At 33.8% G+C, this 23,840-nt stretch overlaps 1 protein-coding gene across 2 annotated transcripts in view; it reads right to left on the reverse strand.

Annotated features, from left to right (window-relative positions):
- The window catches only part of dpr13 (defective proboscis extension response 13), a 133,220-nt gene that overhangs the window by 23,065 nt on the left and 86,315 nt on the right, over window positions 1-23,840 (reverse strand). For both annotated transcript variants that reach the window (XM_036370049.2, XM_014247327.3), the window contains exon 2: window positions 17,026-17,696. In XM_036370049.2, coding sequence (XP_036225942.1) covers window positions 17,026-17,696 — 671 coding nt within the window. The remainder of the gene's footprint in view (window positions 1-17,025; window positions 17,697-23,840) is intronic.

Below are 23,840 nucleotides of genomic sequence, written 5' to 3' on the forward strand. Positions count from 1 at the left end.
AAAATTTCCGAAATCTGGCATTCAACTTTCTACGACCTCATAAATATTATGAACATGAAAATCCTTATGCCTTTCGTTGACAGACGTTATATATCATATACTATATCAGGAGGAGCGGGACAAATCTCTAGAAAACTAAACGAAACTCTAAACAGAATCACATTTGAAACAAATTTGTACTATAGGGGGATTTAATCCTCAAACATATATGAATATATATCCCTTTGACTAACTTTCCGCAGTAACGTACATTTATACATATTTCTAATGACATTTAACTATTAAAACTTTCGAAAACATCTAATTTTTTGATGCACCCGAACTCAACCACACCCTACTTGTTACATACAGCAATGTGCCTATGGATATATGCTGGAACTCTCCAAACACCAGGCCAGAGAGAATTGAGTTTTATTTATGTAAACACTCATGAGCAAGAATTTGCATGTTGGCAAAAAAAAATAAATAAATAAAACAGAGTAGTCGAGAATAAACAAGGAAGAAAATTACAAGCATAAAAAATGTGGATAAAGATAACAGAAACCCGAAGGATGCAGACACAGGAAAAGCACAAGCTGGCTGTATGTGACAAATAAGGAAGAGTGAGGAAGATAGTGAGAGTGCGCGTGATGTAGTGAAAGTGAAAATGTGAAACGAAAAAATGCAGCAACAAATCACTTGCAGCACAAAAAAACAAAAAGAATTTATTGCGATTTTATGTTAATTTATCTGGCAACGCACACGAACACATTCGAGCGCACAAACACATACACAGCATGTGATACGTACGTATGCAACGAGTAGCACGTAAACAGGCTTTGAACGGCTCGGTAAAACAACAAGGCGACGGATAAGAAAATCGAATGATTCGTAATTGTGCCAAGCTTTTGTTTTTATGTCAATGTGTCACTGCTGCTATGCTGTACTATGCTCTTCGCTGCTTGCAGTGGCGCATTGACGCAATTCTGGAGCTGTGCTTCGCTTACTTTTTGTTGATAAATTTCACAGTCCGTTTTATGCGCATATAAATTTGTGTGCACACACATTCACACATGTAAAATATCTCACCACTGAGCGTGCATGCTGTGCAGCTGGCTTTGGCTTTGTCTTTATTGTTCAAGTAAACGTTCTTCAACTTTGCTGTTGCGCAGCCATTTCACCACGCAGTCATTTAATGTGTATTTAAACTTTTTCGTGTTTATTTACTATATGGAGTTTACGGCCACCATTTCAGCTTATTTAACCGCACTGATTTGTTGCGTTATCCCCGCTATAAAATTTGAAATACTTACATTCACAGTTGGTTTGCTGTCATTTTTGGCGTTCTCAGTTCACATGACGGCATGCAAGTGAGTGGCTTCTGTGTTTTTGATGCGCACATAAAACACATACGGGAGAAATATATATTCACGTACATGTGTGTGAAGATAGGAAGCTTATTTGAAATATTTATGTAATCGTTCAACACATTATTCAGCCACTGTTCTTCAAGATTTTGAACAACTTTGCAATTATAATTTTTAGCGTCGCAAATAATCAAAATAAATGTCTAGACTTCGCTAAAAGGAGCACACATACATCTTTATTGCATCTGCAACATACCCTTACTGCTCACTTATTTACAGTGGTGGGTTAAGAGCCACAACTGGTGTAAAACTTTGAACATTTTTTTTTTGCTTATTTTCTTAGGTTATACCTTCAGAAAGACTATAGTATAATCTCAAATAAATATCTCAAACAGCTACTGAGTTACACCTATCTAAAATATAAACGCATAATTCAATTAGCTCTATCAGTTTATCGTTAAATGCGTTTTTTTCCAAACAGCATTTTCCGAATTTGTTTTAGTGATTTAAATCAAATATTTTCTGTCTGATCTGTCACACTAGGCCATATCAATTTTCTCATCTGATCAAAAATCGAATTTTGGCATCTCAAAAATTACCAAAATTTTGAGGAAAAGCAAACTTTATTTGAACCGCTGAAATTTTGTAAATTTTTGATTTTTGTAAATTAATGATTTTTTTTGAATCGTAGGTCATACAATATCTACTAGAGAAACTTTTTTCATTTACAGAGAAATCGAAATATTTTCACCCGATTTTTTCCATTTAAGTTACAGAGATGCACCATTAAAAGAAAAACACTCTCACTCAATTTAATTAACATAACTCGCATATTGGCCGAAATATGCGGTATGAAGTAAACCGTAAGTTCAAAAATTTTTGTATTAAGTATATGGCAGCTAAGAAATGCCTTCATATGATCCAACCCATTTTCGACATACAGGCATCCTGTTATCAGAAAAGAATTTGATCTAAAATTCAATAACATATCTCACAGATTGGCCGATATTTTCAAATGTTCGTTGTAGGAACTGTGGTCCACATATCCGGTATCTTAGAGCTTGAAGTATTTGTCCGATTTTAATAATTTTTGGTCATAAAGTTTTATCTAGTTATATTAATTGGTGCTTGATTTGCATACTGGAAAGTGAAAGAATGAGATGGAATTTAAAATTGTGTTATATGGGAGGTAGGCGTGGTTGTGAGCGAATTTCACCCATTTTTGCTGGAACTGGAACATAGAAATGTAAAGATAATATTACATACCAAATTTGGTCAATATTGGTCGGAAAGGTCCGGAGATACGTGATTGCACCTAAATGTGGGCGATGCCACTCCTAACGTATTATTTTGCCGCCAGCTGTTGTCATGCCATTTCTGGTGTAAATTTTATATCGCTGGCGTATTTATTTATTGATTTATCGCACTTTTAGTAGTTTTTAACAGAATCCCTATATATCTGAAGTGGGCGGATTTCATTCATTTTTGCACTGCCGGTAGAGGTACTTAAGTGATTTGTACTAAGCAAATTTGAATCACAAAATCACTATAGGTCAATGTAATTTTTCAAAAACGAAAAAAATCAAATTCTTCTCTGCTTCTATGCAGCAAGGCCAGGGTATTAAAATATTTCTTTTTTCTAATCAAAAAGCACTTTAAAAGCATAGTAATACCGTATTATTATTTTAAATGCAAAATTTTTAAACGATTTTTTCTTATGCTAAGCTTTGTAAAACAGGCTTGCAATTCAAATTCTAAGCTTTAAATAATGTCGACGTTCTACTAAATGTGTTGTACGTAACTGTAAAATTAAAATAATACTGCAAATCTTTGAAGCTATTCGGCTACGGAATTCATATTTTCCACTTGAGTGCCTTGCACAGCAGCAAGATGCAATTATATGAGATTTTACGGTAAACAAATCAATTTTCAATTCTAAGGCATCAACACACAAATGCACACATGCACATGTGTTTGCATGGGTGGAGGGGTGTAGCGGTGTAAGGCTGAGTGAGTGCAAAGCTCAAGTGCTGCAAGCAATATTTTAGTTACCTGCTAGTTGTTAGCTCAGCAAATCGAACAAAACAACACATACAAACACAACTCATACACATTCAAAATGTTTTACAATAAATAAAAGCAAATTGCTTTTCTACTGGCACTATGCATGTTTTTTCATAATAAGTGTGTGTTTTTGGCAAATTCACTCGAGAAAGAAAGTGAAATAAATTTGAAGATTTTCAATAATACAGCTTCAAGCAAATGTGAATGTGTGTGATGAACTTTTGGTAGAAAAAGTACTCATAAATATCTGCTTTTTGCTGAGTATATAATATATAATATATACATATATAAATAAATGGCAAACTGGTTTGAAAGAGTTTCGAGTCTCGCATGCAAGCATTAAATGTTCACCTTGAATCGCTGCCCTTGTTTTTGTTGTTAAATTGAAAATTATACTTTTAAACGCTTGCATATGTGTGCAGAGCACTTAATGTCTAACGAAATATAAAATTTCAGAAAATTTGCTATATTTCCCAGTTGAGCTTTGCATTTTTGACGCAGTCAAATGTATTTTAAATGGTTCAGAAATTGACCCAGGTTCATTGAGTGCTCTACAAGTGGCAACTGAAAGTCAAAGAGAATTAGGTAATAAATATGCAACTGTATGAATTATAATTTCGAGTTTAGTTGAAAGTGTTGAATGCTTTATTGATTTCTGATTGGTAGCAGGGTCGCATATTAATTATAAATAAGAACACCTTGCATGTATAAATACTTCGATATTTCTCTCTATCTGCTGAAAGCTGCGCTGATGCGGGGCGATCCTCAGCAGCTGCTGTTCGAAGATTCTAGAGACAAATTCTGAGAGTGCTGTGCAATATTGCTCAGTTGGTTCTCACAACACAGGTGCAGCTTTTAAGTCACTGTAGCATTCTTACTATTCGATTTCTTAAACCATTCCAGAGTGAACATTTTTTCACATTCTTTTGTTTTTTGTGTAGTGGCCATTTTTACAGAAGTTTAAATTTTGACAAGCCCTTCGCTAATTACCTGTATTTATCTACAGTAATAACAAGTTTTTTTGGTTTTTGATAATTTTGAGCAGAAAAATTTTTCTCCTCCTGGAGACCTAGCCGATTAATAGAGTTCAAAATTTTTCAAAATGAATAACCGATTATTTGAAACATTGTTATATATTTATTAAATAAAATGCAATTTTCAAAAAAGCATTACAAAAAACGAGTTTTTTAGGACTTTCAAGTGTATATGACCAAGCATATATGCTACCAATTATAAGAAGCATGAAACGGCTACCCTTATTCACAAAAAATTACCCCCGAGCTTGGACTGAGAGATAGTGATGAGATCATCGAGTTTAAATAAATAATGCAGCAGAACCTCGCTTCTATGTATGTCTTATGTGTAAACCTCTAGTGACTACTCGTTACTGTCGTTAACCGACCATTTCCTTCTGTGGAGTGCGCAGGTTACTTCCATTCACACAAGCGACTCATTTCCAACGTTCTCATCGTCAACGAGGCAACAATATGCGGTATTAAGTCATGTAATTCTGCTGCTGAATCTGGATACAATTGAGTAACTCACCCACAAAGATTATTGTTAGCTTTATATAAACCCTCATTTTAATCAAGGTATTATTATTTACGTACATTCAATACTTATTTCTGTTTTATTAGTGTTTCTAGCACAAATTGGTTACACCTACTCAAATATAAACAAATCTTAATGTGCCTCATAATTATTTTTATGTAATGCATATTACGTAAAAAGGTTATTTTCGCCATAAAATGCAAAAATATCATTTAAGCCAAATGTTTAATTATATTTACTAGACAAGGTCTGGCTGGTAAGTGTTTTTGTAACTTAAGTTTTAAAAATAGAATGGAAATAATTTTTCGAACAAGTCAAGCGATAAACTCAAACTACTTTTTTGATAGACATAGGTATAAAAACGCAAGAAATGCTATGTATTTAACAATTTAAAATTTATTTAATAAATTGAAATTTTCGTTTAAAGTTTTCCAAGAATATTTTTTTTCTCAAACACTCGCTAAAGTTTCAGTTTCTTCCTTCAAAAAGCTATCTTCAAATCCAATAAATCAACTACTTTAAAGAAGTGACTTTCTTATGCTAAATTTTTCTGTAAACGAAAAAAAGTCGTAATGATCTTTTCTATTAAACATTACTTTAAAAGTAATACGCAGTTATAGTTATGAATCAATTGTACTGAGCATTTGTAAAGTACACCATGTCGTATGAGCCACACATAATGTTGAAATCACTGGTATGCATGCTAATTTGTATGTAAAATTTTAAGTGCGTATAACTTTTAAAGCAGTGATTTTATGGAAAAAATCATAAAGACCATTTCTGTATTAAATTTTGTATCAGAATATTTCATTTTCAAAGTTATTGGTGGATTTTCTTTGAAAAAAAAATGCAAAAAGTCTCTTGTTAATTATATGAGGAAATAAAGGACGGTTTAAATTCAAAATAAATGGCTAGTTTGTTTTCAAAGCAAAAGCTCTGAAGTTTTAGCTTTTCACGTCTGCAAAACATAAGTCATATATGACAATAAGGAGCATCTTTACTCGGAATAAATGTTTTCATATGACAATAATATCTTTCGAAAATTTATTTTATAGCTTTTCTTTAATATACGTACACACATACGTGACAATCTTACTCGAATTTTTCCTTCGACTTACAAACACGTTACTTTGCTGATGGTTGTTGTTGAAGGTAGGTGAATCTTTGTCTCATTGTTTGCTGATACTTCTTAAAATGTGGAAGCGCATATTGCAAAAAACGATTATTTACGCAACAACTGTGTAATTGTACTAAAACAATAATTCAAAGAATTACGAGCAGTATGAAGAATTATTACAACGCAATCGATAGAATAAGAGCACACAAGTATAAGGAAATAAAAAAGCAAAAAACAACTGCGGCAGCTGCATAAGTTTCGCAAAACGGAAAGCACAGCGCAAAGGCAGCGGAAAGAGAAGAAAAAATTAAATTAAATGCTAGCATGTAGCATACTTGCAGGCGTTATAACGATGTCCATGGAAACAATTGCTTCCAGCTAAAGTGTTGCATATTGCGAAGCAAATGCCTGCAAAGCATACGCCAGCACCCAAGTTTATTTCATAATTTTTACGCTTGTCAGCTCGCTTATTGTCATAGTAAGGTGTCGCGTAGCTCTCGTTATAGTCTAGGCATTGCGCACGCTATGAAATTTCTTGATTTTTTTGCGTTTTCTTTAATTTTACCTTTCTTTTACTAAAAAGTCACTCTTACGCGTCAGACACAAGAACAACAATTATATCCCGAAAATAACTCTTAACGTCCGGATGACGCAATTAACTTGCCACAGCAAACAACGTGTTACTGATTTGTATTCATTAAAAAGCTTTATGGCATAAAAAGTTTACGATCTGTGAAGCTGGAGGAAGGAGTTTTTGCGTAAATTATTTCATAATTATATTTCGACATTAACGAGCAGAACGCTTGAAACCCGTTGACACGGTGGAAAACACAAAAATGTGCTTTTAATTTTTGCGCGAAAAAAGATTTACCATAATTGTGTGCAATGATTACAAACAAATTGAGTTTTATTAAAGCAAGCAGCATTAAAATTGTTACGCTGCTGTGTTTAACACCTTTTTATGAAAGGTAGGCAGGTGTTTTGGAGTTACTTTTGTACAAATATGGCGACAAAATATGTAATTTCCTAAACTCCATAATATCAGACAGTTTAGACGGTTTGTTATCAAATACCTCGTTATTTCTATATACATATATATTTATGTATATAAAAATTTGCTAATTAGCTTGTACGTTGTGACAGTTTGCATAACTTCAAAAAACTAATGGCAATTTAAGATTCACTGAATTCAATCAGTTTATTTTTATACTCTCGCAACCTGTTGCTACAGAGTATAATAGTTTTGTTCACCTAACGGTTGTTTGTATCACCTAAAACTAATCGAGTTAGATATAGGGTTATATATATATAAATGATCAGGATGATGAGACGAGTTGAAATCCGGGTGACTGTCTGTCCGTCCGTCCATCCGTCCGTCTGTCCGCCCGTGCAAGCTGTAACTTGAGTAAAAATTGAGATATCTTTATGAAACTTGGTAGACATGTTTCTTGGTACCGTGAGACGGTTGGTATTGCAGATGGGCGTAATCGGACCACTGCCACCCCCACAAAACGCCATTAATCAAAAACAAATAAATTGCCATAACTAAGCTCCGCAATAAGATACAAGACTGTTATTTGGTACACAGGATCACATTAGGAAGGGGCATCTGCAGTTAAAATTTTTTTTAAAAAAGTGGGCGTGGTCCCGCCTCTAATAGGTTTAATGTACATATCTCCTAAACCGCTAATGCTATAATAACAAAATTCACTGGAAGCAAATATTTTTAGCACTTCTATTGACGGTGTGAAAATAGTTGAAATCGGGTGGCAACTCCGCCCACTCCCCATATAACGGTACTGTTAAAAACTACTAAAAGCGCGATAAATCAAGCACTAAACACGCCAGAGACATTAAATTGTATCTCTGGGATGGTATGAGATGACTTTATAGGAACCGCGTTCAAAATTAGACAGTGGGCGTGGCACAGCCCACTTTTAGATGAATACCCATATCTTGGGATCTGCTTAACAGATTTCAACCAAATTCGGTGCATTACGTTCTTTTCATGTTTTTATGTTATAGTGCGAAAATGGGCGAAAGCGGATTACAACCACGCCTATTTCCTATATAACACCATTTTCAATTGCATCTGATTCTTTCACTTTCCACTATGCATATCAAGCAACAATGATTATATCGGGGTAAAACTTTGCGTGAATAATACGTTTAAAGTATGCCACCTTGCGACCAAAAATTGTCTAAATCGAACCCAAACTGTTCAAGCCCTTAAGTACTAAATATGTGGACTCCAGTGCCTATAGTTGACCTTCTACCGAAAATATCAGTCAATCCACAAAGAAATCTCAAACGAGTATACCATTTGACTTTGCGAGAGTATAAAATGTTCGGTTACATCCGAACTTAGCCCTTCCTTACTTGTTAAATTTATTTTAAATAATTTCTATCATTGTTCATCACGATTACAACCAATATTTTTCTGCCTGTTCTGTATATAGTTCTCCATACAATGACCAAACATTTTTTAAATCTGATCAAAAAATTTGGATAAAATTCAACTACTTTTTAAATGCGGTACTTTACCAATTTTTGATTTTTTTTCGACTTTTGGTCATTTTGCCGACCATAACTGCTAGTTTTTGTTTTTTTTTTCTTGGGGTTTTCATCTACGGAGAAGGTAGGCATCACAGCAGTAGTGAAGGACTTTTAATTTGCAGCTCAGTCGGAGATCACGTGTACCTCAAAATTAATTTTATTTTATCCCTCAAAAATTTACTGTGTATATGTACCATTAAAATTTTAAAACATTTGATGTATATTTTTAAATCATCTTATTTAGATATGCCTTTTAATACAAAATCATAGCTAAATTATATAAATGTGGCGTGGGTATAAGCTAAAAATAAGCATGTAAATTCCTTTATATACAGAAAAATTCAAATTCCCAAGTTACACAAATTGCCAAGCACAGTATTCCATTTCCGGCCAAGGACAGTTAAAAAAAAATATAATCATAATAAATTATTAAAGAAAAAGACAAGCTTATTATTTCAGATTTTTTACACCCACATTAATGCCATTTGTGTAAGTGTGCATTATGCATTTCACAATTTTTTAATATGTTTATCAAAGGAGCCCATTATTAACTACACGAAGAAAACATGCGCGTTAACTCACCCGCCACAGAGCAGAAAAATTAACCTGCTTGTTTTTTTTTTTTTTTGTTTTGATACTCTTGACCAGAGCCAAACTTGATGCTCATTATAAAATTATACAGATATGAAAAAAAATATATAAAAAGCATACAACAACTGCTTAATGCCTAAGTAACACTGCAGAACGCGGGTTATTATGTCTGTTCTATGGAAACACTGTCGTTAATTATTTATTTATATTGTATATGCTATCGTTTCTCTTCGCAATTAAAAAATCATAAAAATTAATCAACTTTTTTATCTGTTTTGTACATAATAAAAGTATGCCTAGCAATTTAATTTATATGTAGTCAAAATGAGAAATGAAAGGAAATTTATTATGTACTATAAATCAGTGCGGTTCAGCTACTACTAACCACAGCGGTTAGTAATTTTATATTCATTTGCATATCGCAAGCAATTTTTTCTATGCGCAAAGTTCATGAACTGCGGCGCTGATTTTATTCGGTATGTGGTCTCGTTATTCAAGACAACAAATCATAAGCAATAACATAAATTGTTGCTTAGTGTGCGGTTTATATTACGTCAAATTCACTATCAGGCAAACACGCATACAAAACAAAATAATTTGTGAAGCAGATCGGTAGTGTGAACTAAATAGACGATTTTTCGCTTATCACTTATAATTGAGCCGGTAGTGAGCTATATAAATACATATTACTTCCTAAAAAAAGATATTTTCTGCAAATAAGCAACTTTAAAGGCATCTTTTTGGAAAGAAAACATAATATTTTGTACTTAGAAAAGATGTTTCGAAAACTTTTTTCAGATATATACAAAGCACGTTTTTAGACACCATGCATTTAGAATAATAAAAAACAAATATATATATATATATTGCGGCCTTGATATGTTACGTACTGAGTTTGGTGTTTTGGAAAGTTAAAAACCTATTGGTTAGTCCGACTTAGAAATACGGCAACCTAGTTTCAGCACATTAAAGTATTTTGAAATATATAGGAATCCTGCTCCAATTTATTATAGTATAAGGTTTTCTTAAATACCTTAAACTTGTTAACCACATTATAGAATATTATAATATGGTCAGTTTTACATTTCAAAATAGCCGGCAACTGTTGTTTAATAGTTTTTTATTTAAAAACATTTCTTTAATAACTTTGATATTATTACGTATTGAAATCAAATCAAAGGTTGCCACTTGAATTTCAAAAAAAACAAAACGAAACAGGTACACATATATGTTATAATACATGTTATAATATTGGTGAGGTAACTTTAGAGTTGCAGTAAAACTACTTTGGTTGTTAAAAGTCTGTAGCATACAAAAATTATTCGAGTAAAATATCAAAAAAGGCGTGAAAATAAAAACAATTTAAGAAGTAACATTTCTGCTCAAATTTTAAAAATAACAAACAATTTTCTACATTTACCAATTAGGGATCGATTTTTCGAATATTTTATATTGTTTGACTAGACTTGACTTGACTTAAATTTTATATGTTTCTGATGTTGTTCAATTATATTATTAGTAAAAATGACTAACATTTTAAGCTTTACAAAAAAGTTACTTGAAAATAATTTATTTGTAACCAAAATAAAAAGGCGACCAATATACAATATTAATATAATTAATCTTAATGCATTTAATTCTAGAAATATCTTTGGGTCAATTCAACTAAGTCGTATTCACTAAACAAAATGAAATGACAGTCAATAAAGCCAGCAATCAATTCTAACATAAATCAGCCTTTCACTTATTATATAAATATATCTATTTATATCCGCAGACATTAGTTAAGCTATTGCATATAAATTCCAATTTTCAAGGATCACATCAAGGATTTATAGGCATCCATCGAATATGTGTTTGTAAACCGTTATGCTTTCGAGGCATAAATTGTCACATGTGGCTTAAATCAATTGGTAAAAGTACGCACATATGGCATTGTGGCCACTTTTGAAGCTGTGGCTTCATTTGTGGCTTTGACTAACGAGAATAATAATGCGACCATTTACGGATGTATTAATTATTCAAAGCAGCAATGCTGGCACGCCACATGTACGCAACTCATGTTAATAATGAGGATATCACACCTTTGGCAGGGTGATTGATGACACTGATGCTGTTGGCTGGCTGCCGCTTGTGTTTTGAATAAATTCATTCGCTTTACTGAGTGATTGACGTTGGATTTTAAGGTAGAAGTTAAAAGGTATGGGTTTCAGTAGATAAAAGCTGAAAGTTGTCAGGCAAAAAAACGGAATATGTGAGTTCAGCAGAGAGGTTTCTGAGCATTATGAGTACATCAAGGGTAGAATTTTTGTTGATTGATGTTGGCGAATAATTAAACAAAAATATTTTGAGAAATGCTGTGCAACATATATATGTATGTGAGCGTTGACATGCAGCGCCATCACTTTTTCTTCCAGCGCATGTAGTCGCTTTGAAATGGCTTGGGTGCCAGGTGACTCTCCCAGTGCTGAAACAAGCTTTTCTTGCGTTTGGTACGACGATACTCATCGAACAACGTCTCCAATTCAACATCTTCGAAGATTTTTGCCTTTCCATCCACGGACGAATGTCAATATCGAAATAGCCGTCCTTGAAGTGATGAAACCAACGTTGTTTCACTTGGGACAGCAAGTTTTTAGAGTTACCGATGTGCTTCAGCACCCGATTTCCTAGACCGGAAGTAGAAAATCAATACTTCCCGGCAAATGACAATTATTAGGCAAAAAATCGAACACATTCGCACAACCAAATGTATATGACACATAAACCCAGTCACTAATGTGGAAACGCAATTTATTTTTCTTTATCAAAATCGATCACCACTAACTGCTTGAGCCATTTATTGACAAACAGAGGGAACTCAGTTGCGCACGAATAAGACCCTGAGTAGCATTGCATATATCTTAAATATCATCATCACTGACCCTTCAAATAAAAATCTCCATCTTTTAAATTCATAATTACATAAATACTATAAAAAGATATGTATCAACGATTCGAGAAAGTAAGCTCCAGTAGCAGCGCTAAGCAACTAGTGTCACATCAAGATTAATTTGTATTTGCCAAAAACTTTGCGGAATAATTTGACGCAAGCAGCTGGTACTTGCACATATATTTACACAGACTTATGTAGTTGTATGCAGTAGAAGATGTCGTGTCATATTCGTTTAATGCTTAAAAGGCGTAAAATTTTCTCGCAAGCAATATTGCTTTGAGTGCAGTTATACACACAGGTACAAATACACACATATAAATAAACGCTTTGGCATATTCATTTATGTGTGAGTGTTTGCGCACAGATTAGTTGCTCCTCGTTAAGCGTTGCGCTGCACAATGACCTTCACATTTTATTCAACGCCGTTTGTATATACACAACTTATGTGCACAAGTATGTTGTTACATACAGTTCTAAATAAATATGCTTAAGTAGATTCACCTGAACTAGCGTAAAATAAATGCTTGAGCAAATTTCAAGTAGACAGGCAGGTTTAGCTGCTTTGAAGGCTGCTTATGCTGCCCTAGAGCGCTTTTATTTGTACCATTCTCCAAGGTCGTTATCTGCCATTCTTTTCTATTTTATGTTTTATCCTTATAAACATTTGCTTGTTTCTACATAGCAATCATTTTTAATTTGAAGCCACCGCGATTGCAAAGTTTTTTTTTAATACTTTTTTGTTTTTCTAATGGAAGGATATATGCTACTGGAGTATAGTAGCTTTATCTTGGTTTTATCTTTCCATTTTCTAATACGTAAATTTAATTTAAAATTTAAGTTTTAATTTTGGTTCCACTTTATTTTTTTAAATTGTTAATAAGAAGATTTAATTTATAATTTAGTTGTTAATTTATTTTTTTGTTATCAAAATATTAAAAAAAATTAGTATATTTATACTTCTAATGGTTTTCTTCCATCCTACCTTGCTCTTGCAATTCTTCTTCAACTAAATACTATTATTCTTCATGCGTGTCTATTTTCACCTTCTTTACTAGTTTCTCACACCTTCTGCCGTGACCTAACACATTAATTGCACATACTTATAAATACATATACATATATTCGCATGGTGAGAAAGATTTGTAAACACAAACTCATCTGAGTAAGCATTTACACTTTTTCATGCTAACTACTTGAGGCAGCAGCTTATACGGATTAGCAGTAATGCAAGAACCTTCATGCAGCCAAGTACCTTGTGTAAAATTTTGCTTGTATATGTGCTCTATGAAGGCAAAAATATCTGAGTTTACTTTGTCAAGACGTCTACGTATGGACATATACGTAAGTTTACATAAATATTATAATGATGCCTAAAATAAAATAATATAGTCGAGTGAGAAATCTTGTACAGATTTGTATGTAATTCGTAGATGTTACTAAATGCAGAAAACTGGTGTCCGCGGCGTATAAGTAACGTGATATGCATAACAGTACATTTACATGGATTGATATGTGTACATATTAAGTTATTAAAAATAATTTTTAAATAGCTTGTATTTAATAATTCGAGAGCTTGGAATACAGCAAAAGAATTAGAGATAATTTTCTAGCAGGAAATCTGGTCATAAGTTGTAAATTTACCAGCTGTCAATCGGAGCCACTTTTGATAACACATCGTTATAAGTTTTGCAAAGGCATTTAATTAATAAGTTATTCTGAATTTTTTAGCAAATATTTCAGCCTTTATGAAAAGCCTTTTCAGTTCTGGCTCAAAAAATGCATGTCGCTCAAATAGTGCTGCAACACAAAAAACTTATATAATATTTCTTTGTATAATTTTGCACAGCTCAGTGGCAAGTTCAAATCAAAACGCTTTTTCGTCAGTGAATTACAACTATACAAACTGCTTGATCTATAAAGAAAAATTGAAAAAATGTTCGCTTTTTTATATTTTCATATTTTTCCCTGCTAAAGTTCTGACCTCAAACGAAAGCAAGAAGAGAACTTTCAGTAATAAGAAAGCAAAAAATATGCAGCCAGAAGTTGACAGCAAGAGTTTTTCAACATAACACAATTCTACTTAATAGCTGAAAGCTGCTTCCAAATAATATAGCGTTTATAAACTGCATTTGCTAGAGTCAAAAAGAAAACATAAAAAACTAAAAGTAAATAAATAAAAGCAAACAAAGTCTACTCATTTCATTTGGTTGCGTTTCGCTTTTTCTGCCGCAGCGCAAATTAAATTAAATCGCATATTTCATTTGCTGAACGACAACACAGGTCATGTATAATGAATAAGTAGAGCGTCACTAATAGTGGAAATTGGCTGAGTCCAAGTGTGTTATAGACAGACATAACCAACAAATACAATTAATTTGCGCAGAAATAACATGCAAACTTGTGTGCACAATATGCAAACATGTTACACACATATAATAGTTTACCAATGCATACACCCCCAATAATGAAAGCGAATACACAGACTTGCAAATGCACGTGTCGAGTACTTTCCTGTGCAGACAATTCAAGAATCATTAATTAGAATTATTTTAGCGTACACATAAACAATGCACACTGTCACACAAATAAGCTTAACATATTATTGTAAAACTAAGCCCAGTAGTAAATTATGTGGGCTTAAGGGTGCGGTGGGTGGGTAGTTTGCAGAGGATAGCATAGAAACCGTAAACTTCGGCTACACAGCAGCTATAATACCCTAAACAGGCGCATTTCTTATAGCATAAAATCGTATAAAAGGAGCTTTGTCTTAATTTGGATCGGATTTCGGATATCGGCAGTTGCGATACATAAATAGCTTCTTGGAGTGAAAAGCACTTGTGCAAAATAACAGTTCGATATCACAAAAACTCAATATGTATCTTGTATAGGGTCTCCGACGATTTTTCTGTATGTTACAAACTTGTTGACAAACTAAATATGATATAATGAGAACGAATATATATTGAGGTATTTAAATAATATTTTTTTTCAAAATATTGAAGAGTTAAAAATTATATAATATAATACAAATATATAAATTTTTTGTTATATCTACTTGTACTATTCCTGGGGCAAAAAAAAATTTACTCAAGTATGGAAATCATTACAAACTTCTGCTTCACTTTAGAATCTCGAAAATTACTACCACTCTCATCTGTTAGGTAATCTTTTATGCCACCAAGTAATTATAGATGGCGAACATCACCTGCTAGGCAGCCATATATTCACCGCAAGGTCGTGTGCTTACTCCAACATTGGTTACATATGCACGTGCGATTCAACCACAGAATAATTGCTATGAGTATACTTACTTATATGTGTATTTTGTGCCACTACTTGCTCTTACACAACAAATAACTGTTCATTGCACATTTAACATGTGTATTTGTATGTTTGTGTGGAAGAAGCAAAATTGAAATGGCACTGACATATCAAGAAGAAGATTTGTAAATTGGTACACAATAAGTAGAACAAGTTGGCAAGATCGCTCGCACAGTGCGTGTCATTTAATCTATTTGTGAATCGCATTACTTGGTTTGTGTACTTATGTAGTTATACGCAAATGTTTTCATGCCAAGCGCTTGGTAAGTTTCGGTTGCATGTTACTCATACGCCCCGTGGTCGGCGATACATTGTGCATATAAGCTAAACGCAATACGTTTTGTAAATTAGTTATGTTTGCTGCTTTTTTTGTGTAAAGATGTTCCAAATGACAACGGCATTTATTTAATTAAATGAGTCGACTTAGCCATGTTCGTCTATTTGTAATATGCGAACTAGTGGCTCAGTTTTGGAGATATCAATCTGAAATTTTGCCGACGTCCTTTTCCCCCACTGAGCGCCAAGGAGTTGCACGTTTGCCGGATTCGTGGATATCGAACCACTATAACATATACCTGCCTTACAAACTTAACAATCGGAATTAATTTCTTGCAGGGAAAACTTGTTTTAATTCACAAAATATCTTTGCCAAAATTAGCATGGATTTTTAGCTAAGAAAACGCTAAATTTTCGGTGAAAATGTTGTTCATATCGGACAACTAAATCTCACAGTTGTCGTGCCAATTGAACGATCAAAATCAGGTGCCTGTATAGAAACTTCTTTATTTGTAAAGATATTCTAGCTGCGGCGCAATTGAGGTGAACGTTTTTTCTGGTTTTTAATTAATTTAAAAAAAATTAAATACTATAGTAAAATTTTCAAGCCTTTCACATTAATACGCACCATAATTTTGGCAACAAATAATAAACAATAATAGTTTAAAAGAACTAGAGAGAAATCAGTTATTTTTTCTTATTTAAAATTAAAATATTGATTTTTTAAGAAGAGCAATTACTACTTCTAAATATTACAACTAAACGCTTGCTGTGAGGCATACATAAATTCAGTTAAAGTAATTATAATATATAATTCATTAGCAAAAGCCTATAGTAGAAAAACAAGCTGCAATGACTAAAAAAACTATACAAACATTGCCTTTTATCCAGCAATAATTTTGTGGCACCTATCTCTTGATAGTTTCCCGTGAGCGGCCGCTCAACTTCAAAGACTCATTAACAATTTCATGACTTAATTCCATGTGCCACACTTTATGTAAATCACAATAAACATCACTTAACATAACAAAGCGCTATTTTTGGTGGTCTCTACTACCCGTTTACCCCATTAACAAGCGCTTATATGCCCACATCCCATACAATTTCAAACACTCCAGCTATTTGCACGCCATAAGTTTCTTGAATATCGTGAATGATGGCTTAATTGCTGGCACAACAACCACACACTATGCCTACCCGTCATTCGCGGGCCGCAAAATGAATTTTCAACAAACAAATAAATAGGAAATTGCGCAAAATGTACTTACCACACCATCGCCAATGTGATGTACGGTGCAGGGTATATGTGCGGACGCACCAATTTGCGTCGTCACAACTGTGGAGTTCTCCGTGCCGAAATACATAGGCGCCGCATAGATCTCCTCCAAGCCGGCGTTGGCACTCTCAGCTGAGCCGCCCAGCGCCGCCTCGCCGAGGTTGTTGTGCTCAAGCCCAGCAATACCACCGGCGCCACCACCACTGCCGAGCCCCACTCCAATCATTTTGTGCAGTGGGCGTGCTATGTGCTGCAGCTGTTGTTGCTGATGGGTTTGCCGCTGTTGGTGTCGCTCATCAATTACATTTGCCGAATCAAAACTTGTTATGCTACTCCCACTTGTTTGATGGTATGGTTGTTGTAGATTCAATTGCTGTTGCTGCTGTTGTTGCTGGTGTTGGTGGCGATACGATGAGGACGCCGAAATGGAAGAGGGCGGATAAGGCATATCTGATGAAGCTGTGAAAGCGGCGCTGTAGCTGCCGTGGAAACTGCCATGGCCGGGGGCTGGCAGCGCGGGCGGCTGGGACACGGGTCCGTTATAATTGCTCGTCACAATGGAACCGGAAATGCCGGCTGACACGGGCGACATAATTAAATTTTGATTTATATTTCGATGTAGTTCATTATTAATGTTGTCCTGCGTAACGTAAGATGTAAGACCTGCAAAAGAGAGTAGCCATGAAATAAGACTCGATAGGTAAACATAATGAATGGGCATAGAATAATAAATACATGCTTGCGGAAATTTGACCAAATACTTAAATTAAATGAATATGACAAGTGAATAGAAATAAGTATTTCGAAATATATTAATAAAAACTTTTGTGTGTATTCGATGTTCGTTGTTGCGTTTGTGGCTCATGTTGGCTTACTTCTCACTCGCAGGCACGCGCGTTATAATTTAATTGGCATATTTATTGTTTCCGAACAGTAGGAGTCCAAACTATATATTGCTTTTAGCATAAATTTAGCAATTAATTTTAAGTGACTTCTTCTAATCCAACGCTTTACTGCATCCACCGACATTTTGTGGGATTTTGTGGGGAGAACGTCAGACGCAGTTGACTTGCCCAAATAATTTCCACTTATAGTTTGCTGTTAAGCATAAACATTTCTGAAGTAAGTACTGTTTAGTTATGGTACTCAAATTTAACGAGCGTTACGAAATTATATTAAGGGTATTCACACCAACTTTTTCAATTCGTTAGTCGTTATTCCGTAGTTTTTTACGGGCATTTTGTTTTTGTAAATTAACAGATTATCATTCCACCAAGCAACGAAGTACCAGTGTGACAAGCTTAATAATATTTTCGTTGCTTAGTAACATCATTACAGCTGTTTGTTTTGCGGCGTGGCCTAAAAAATTCATTAGATTCATTGCAAAAAACAATACATTTGCCGTTCGCTACAAAATAATTTGTGGCAATTTTTTTAAAAATGAGTATTTAATAATATTTAATCAACTGTTTTGGTACCACACTACTGAGAGAGAGCAAAAAGTAGGTACATAGTAAATTGTTATAACGAAGTGTTAACTGACGAATTATCAGATTAACATGTGCGATCGGAATATCCACAGCATAGTAAACGCTGTCAGACAGAAGCGAAGACGCTTTAAATATATACCATATAAATATATAAGTTTTTGTTTACTCTTCGGAATGCAAAAAGCGAGCTTGTTAAGGAGATGCCACTTGTTAGAAATTTTGAAGTTAACAAAATGCGTGACATTAAAATAAAAAAAATTAACATATGAGCATGAAGGGGTTTTTGATTTTTTTTTCGACAGGAGTTGCCACCTGATTAAAAATACTAAATCAATCGAATTTTTGAAGTAACAGAAATAAAACAATGTAGGTAGCAAACAGTGTCAAGTAAACAAATTATGTATTTTGAGAAATGTTGCCACCTGTTTAAAAATGTAATTTTAGTGAAATTATTGAAATAATAGAAATAAAATAATGTGGGCATCCAGTAAGGTTCTGTAAAATACTAATATATTTTGTAAAGCGTTGCCACCTGAAATTTTTGAAACAATACAAATAAAACAATGTGCGTGGACGTGACCTGTCTAAAAGTGCTAATTCAATTGATGAACGAATAGAAAAAAATACAATGTCTGTATTAACCAGGGTTAAGTAAGAAAATATGTATTTTGTGAAGCATTGTCACCTGTTCCAAACACTAAATACAAAAATTTTGGTGATGTGAATGTGAAATGAATGTGAAAATTTTGTTATGACATGAAAATTGGTCTATAAAGCGCGCACCATTTTTTGCACATAAAAGCTAACATTTCTACAACCATTTAGTTCTTTACATATATATTTTCAGCTATTTAAATACGTATGCAAAATTGCGCTTAGAACTACCCAACTCCTGCACACCATATTAACATGGCAAGTTAAACATATTTTATTAACAGTTCCGGCACTTTAATGTGATACTAATGTCAACCAAAATTATTCACACATATCCACAGATGTCATGCCATTTTTTCGCAAACTGCACAGTCAGCAGTGACACGGGGCCAAGTAGCAAGTGGGCTGTCTGTACGAAAGCGCCCACTTTGTTTTTAGCATAAACATTTTAATTTTTAGCACCTAACATCTTTACCGATGCTCATACGCACACAACTACACATATATATATGAATTAGGTATATGTGAGCGCACACAGGCTGCTATGCTGTGCGAATATGCATGTAAAGCCGGCTTTATATTCGGTTTTTTTATTAGGCTAGTATGTGTGTGTGTGTGTATTAATTTATGTGCTCCTTGTGAATTTAAGTGTGTGCAACAGTATGTTTATGCTAATTTTCTCACAACTTTTGACGCTGCCTCTGCGGCTGTGTGCAAACCTCACATGAGTTCGTTGAAGCGCGCTTATGGGTGGTTGGGTGGGACGTTGGTTTCATCAAAGCGAGCTTTTTCATGCATATCATCTTTCAAATTCTTTTGCCTAACACATATGTGTTAAGGTTTCGTGTGGCTTGGTGGTTTTGGTTAAGTCAGCTTATAAAAATATTTTGGTAAACCATGATGTTATTCATTCAAGAGTTGCTTGAACTGCAAATATATTTTGGGACCGTTGGTCGTTGTTAGCTGCCATACAAATTTTCCAAACAAAATCAGTATAAAGATCTCTTTATAACCTCTTAAGCTATAAGTAATGCACTTTTTAACGGGTTTTCATGTTTTATCTCTTTCTCGTCACTATAGTTAGCTCCAAAGAGTTTTCAAGCCAATTAAAATTTCAACTGAAATCTGTATCTTATTTTATATTTTATATGAAGTGGTTAAAAAAAGTGAGTATTTGAAAGTTTTTGTTAGAAAAAAGTTTTCGCGGGTAAAGGTGTTTATAAATATCTCATAATATTAAACCCAAAGATTAGCTTATTGGTAGATAATCACAGAATTAACTAAACTTTTAAAAAATATTTAACTTTTAATAAAGTTTCAGTAACACCCAACATATACAACATATTTAACTATATTCTACCTACAAATGTGGTATTTAGCCATGTTACAAAATATGACAAAATCCTGTCTGACTGCTACATAAATTAACTTCCTCAACAACAAAATATTGTTGTTTTACTGATAAATATGGCTGCCTAATGAACATCCGCTCAACCGACATGCCACACATCCAGCGACTCATAAATAAGACTAATAGGAAAATAATTACATTGCATGCAGCATATTACATTTATATTATACATACATATTTTTTAACGCAAATGCATAACATGTAGTGCATTTTGTATGATTTTGACAGGGTGTTTGATAAACTGCATTAAAATGCATAGTTTATGATGCTATAATGTCTTGATGCATATACATATATGTAAATGCTAAATTTATAACGAGTTCAATAAATTACACAAAGTACTGCTTTGCAGTTTACAACACACCCTGTATAGCTACTAAATGGTGAATATGTGCATTTGTCATTATAGCTCATCAGTTGTAGCCGTAATTACCCGAATTGACAGCGCTGATGATACTTAATCAACGTTGAATTCAATTTCCTTTCGTCATTAATTTGATTTCTTTCAAAATACAGGGGGTTATTAGCATAGTTAAGCTGTATATTTACTATAAACATAATGGTTATTTACTGCATATATTCATGAGTACATATGGAAGCCATTAATTGAGCCAACTTAGTGAACAAGCATAAAAATAGCCATAAAGTATGTTTAGTATAGTATTAGGACTAAGTAGCAGTTAATTTTGAGCTAAGTAAGTAAAACTTATGAGTAATTGTGTAGCAATAGACATATTAAATAATGTTTATACCCTGAACAGGATAAGTTCATCACACATTTTTTAACACGCAGAAAACTTCTGGGACCCTATAAAGTATATGTAAGAATGATCAGCGTAACGAACTGAGTCGATTTAGCCATGCCTGTTTGTACGGCTTTTGAGATATCAGTCCGAAACTTTGCACATGTCTATTTTTCTTCAAGAAGCTGCTTATTTGTCGGTATCACCGATAGTGGACCACTGTAGTTTATAGCTGACATACACACTGAACGAGCAAGATCAAGTTTTTGTATAAAACTTTTACTTGTGAAGGGTAGTATAGCTTCGGTGCAGGCGAAGTTAAAGTTTTTTCTCGTTTCATTTTTATTTGAATAACTCGCTGTAAAAATTAAAGAAATAAAAGTAAGAAAAATAGTTAACGATAAATTATAGTGTAATTATATATAAAGCTTTGTATATCAATGCTTCCAGATATACACATATAAATACATACTGTAATTTGCTTATAACACAAATTCACAGACACTTCTTTAAGTAAGCCAACAAGCAATTAGTAATGACAGTTAAACAAGTCAGTCAGTAATGCTTACTATAGCAATATAGTATAATATTGTCTTCATAAGAGTACATATGTATTGTAAGTAGTGCAGGTTATGAGTGAGTAGAGGGCGTTAAATATCATTAAGCCTAAGCGAGGTCAACTTGAAAACCCATTGACCCATTTTAGCATTAGAATTCATGATAATCAAAGGGAAAGTCCAAATATATAGCAAAGAAATTAGAGCTAAATTGAGGCTCTTATTAGATATTCTCGCAATTGCTAGAATTAAAGGCGCCAGTGTATTATTCCTTGTGTAAGTTCTGGTGGACTTATAAACCTATTTCACTTGGTATCGAATAATATTACAATTAACTGAAATATTATCGTGTAATTTTATTGAAATAATCATTATGTTTGGATTATTGTTAAAAAAGACGTTACATTTGACGTACTGGAACTAAACTTTAAATGCGTTTTTCTCAAACTTGCATTTCTAAAATTTGCTTGACGGATCTTCGAAGAAAAATTATCCGATCAATAAAAAATTTTTTGCATGTTCTGTATATACTTCTAAAAACAATAACCTACCACTTTTTGATCTCATCAAAAATCGAATTTTACAGACCAAAATCTATAAATTTTTTTTATTAAAATTCAACTTAATAACCCACTTTGTCAATTGTAATTTTTTTACGACCCATAGGTCGGACGGACAATAACTTCTAGCAGATAATATTTTCATTCACGGAGAAGGCCAGAATCACTGCTGCAGTTAAACACATTTTTGTTATTTTTTTAGCGACGTCGTCGAAAATATTTAGTTTTTTTCTTCAAACATTTTTTTGGTATTCTTTGGATATTTATAAATATACACTTAAAGTTTTAAAACAATTGATTTTTTATTTCCAAAAATCACCTTTTTCCAGCATTCACAATAGGTGTGTCTCTTAAATAAGTGTGTCTGTTAAGAGCGGAAGAAATAATACAAACTGATTTATGTGCAATAATTAAACTAAGTAAAATATGGTGGAAAACAAGGATATCATATATGTGTTCGTATATATGTTGATATCAAATTTAAACATTATCACGAAAACTCTGCCTGAAACAAAGTATAAATGCATGCAATTCCCCAAACATTCCGAGCGAAATAAAAGTAATGCCACACTACATGACTACATATGTCAGGTGAGAGTAAATAACATAGCAGAAATCTCAACGAACCACAAAAAACAATTACAACAGCAATATGCATGAGTGCCAGCGGCAACGAGATAGCAAATAAAGTTTCGCAACGCCAACACGCTTTCCATTGTCAACAACGGCAACTGCTGCGACAACAAATTTGCCGAATTACGACAAATTCTTGAGTGTTGCCGTAGCTTCCCTATGCACGATCAGCACATTGCGTGCGTATGTGCGTGTACCGATGCAAATGTAAATGCAAGCGATTTTATGCCACACAGGCCATACACAATGTAAACATGCGAGTGTGTGCGTGCGCGCCCATGTGAAACACACGTGAGGCAGGCATAACTTTCATGGCAGACCATACAAGTGGGACAAGAGGTGTGAAAAAAGTCGGAAAAAGTTTTCAGCTCTGGGAAGCGGTGTGTGGCAAGTGGAGAATGCTAACGGTATATGGTATGTGTGTGCGAACTTACATTCATATTTGCACTGCGAAAGCACTGATACTAAATTGATAGCGACGGTACAAATATATGGCAAGCACAAAATTTAATTACAATGCGTACTACACACACATACACATACAACACACACAAGCACTGTGCGTAATGCGAAGATTTTCGAGAAACACAAAAAAATATTCGAGTAGCACTCTAGTGCGCTAACTTTATTTGTTGCAGGAAGGGTATCAAAAAACAGTGGCCACAGCACAGGTAGTTTTGGCGCTTAAAAAGTAACGGCAAATAGTTTCAGTGTTGCAAGTTGAAATCGAAGTGCATATTACACGCACACAATGGTGGT

The sequence above is a fragment of the Bactrocera oleae genome, chromosome 4 (genome assembly GCF_042242935.1).
Source record: "Bactrocera oleae isolate idBacOlea1 chromosome 4, idBacOlea1, whole genome shotgun sequence".
Classification (NCBI taxonomy): domain Eukaryota; kingdom Metazoa; phylum Arthropoda; class Insecta; order Diptera; family Tephritidae; genus Bactrocera; species Bactrocera oleae.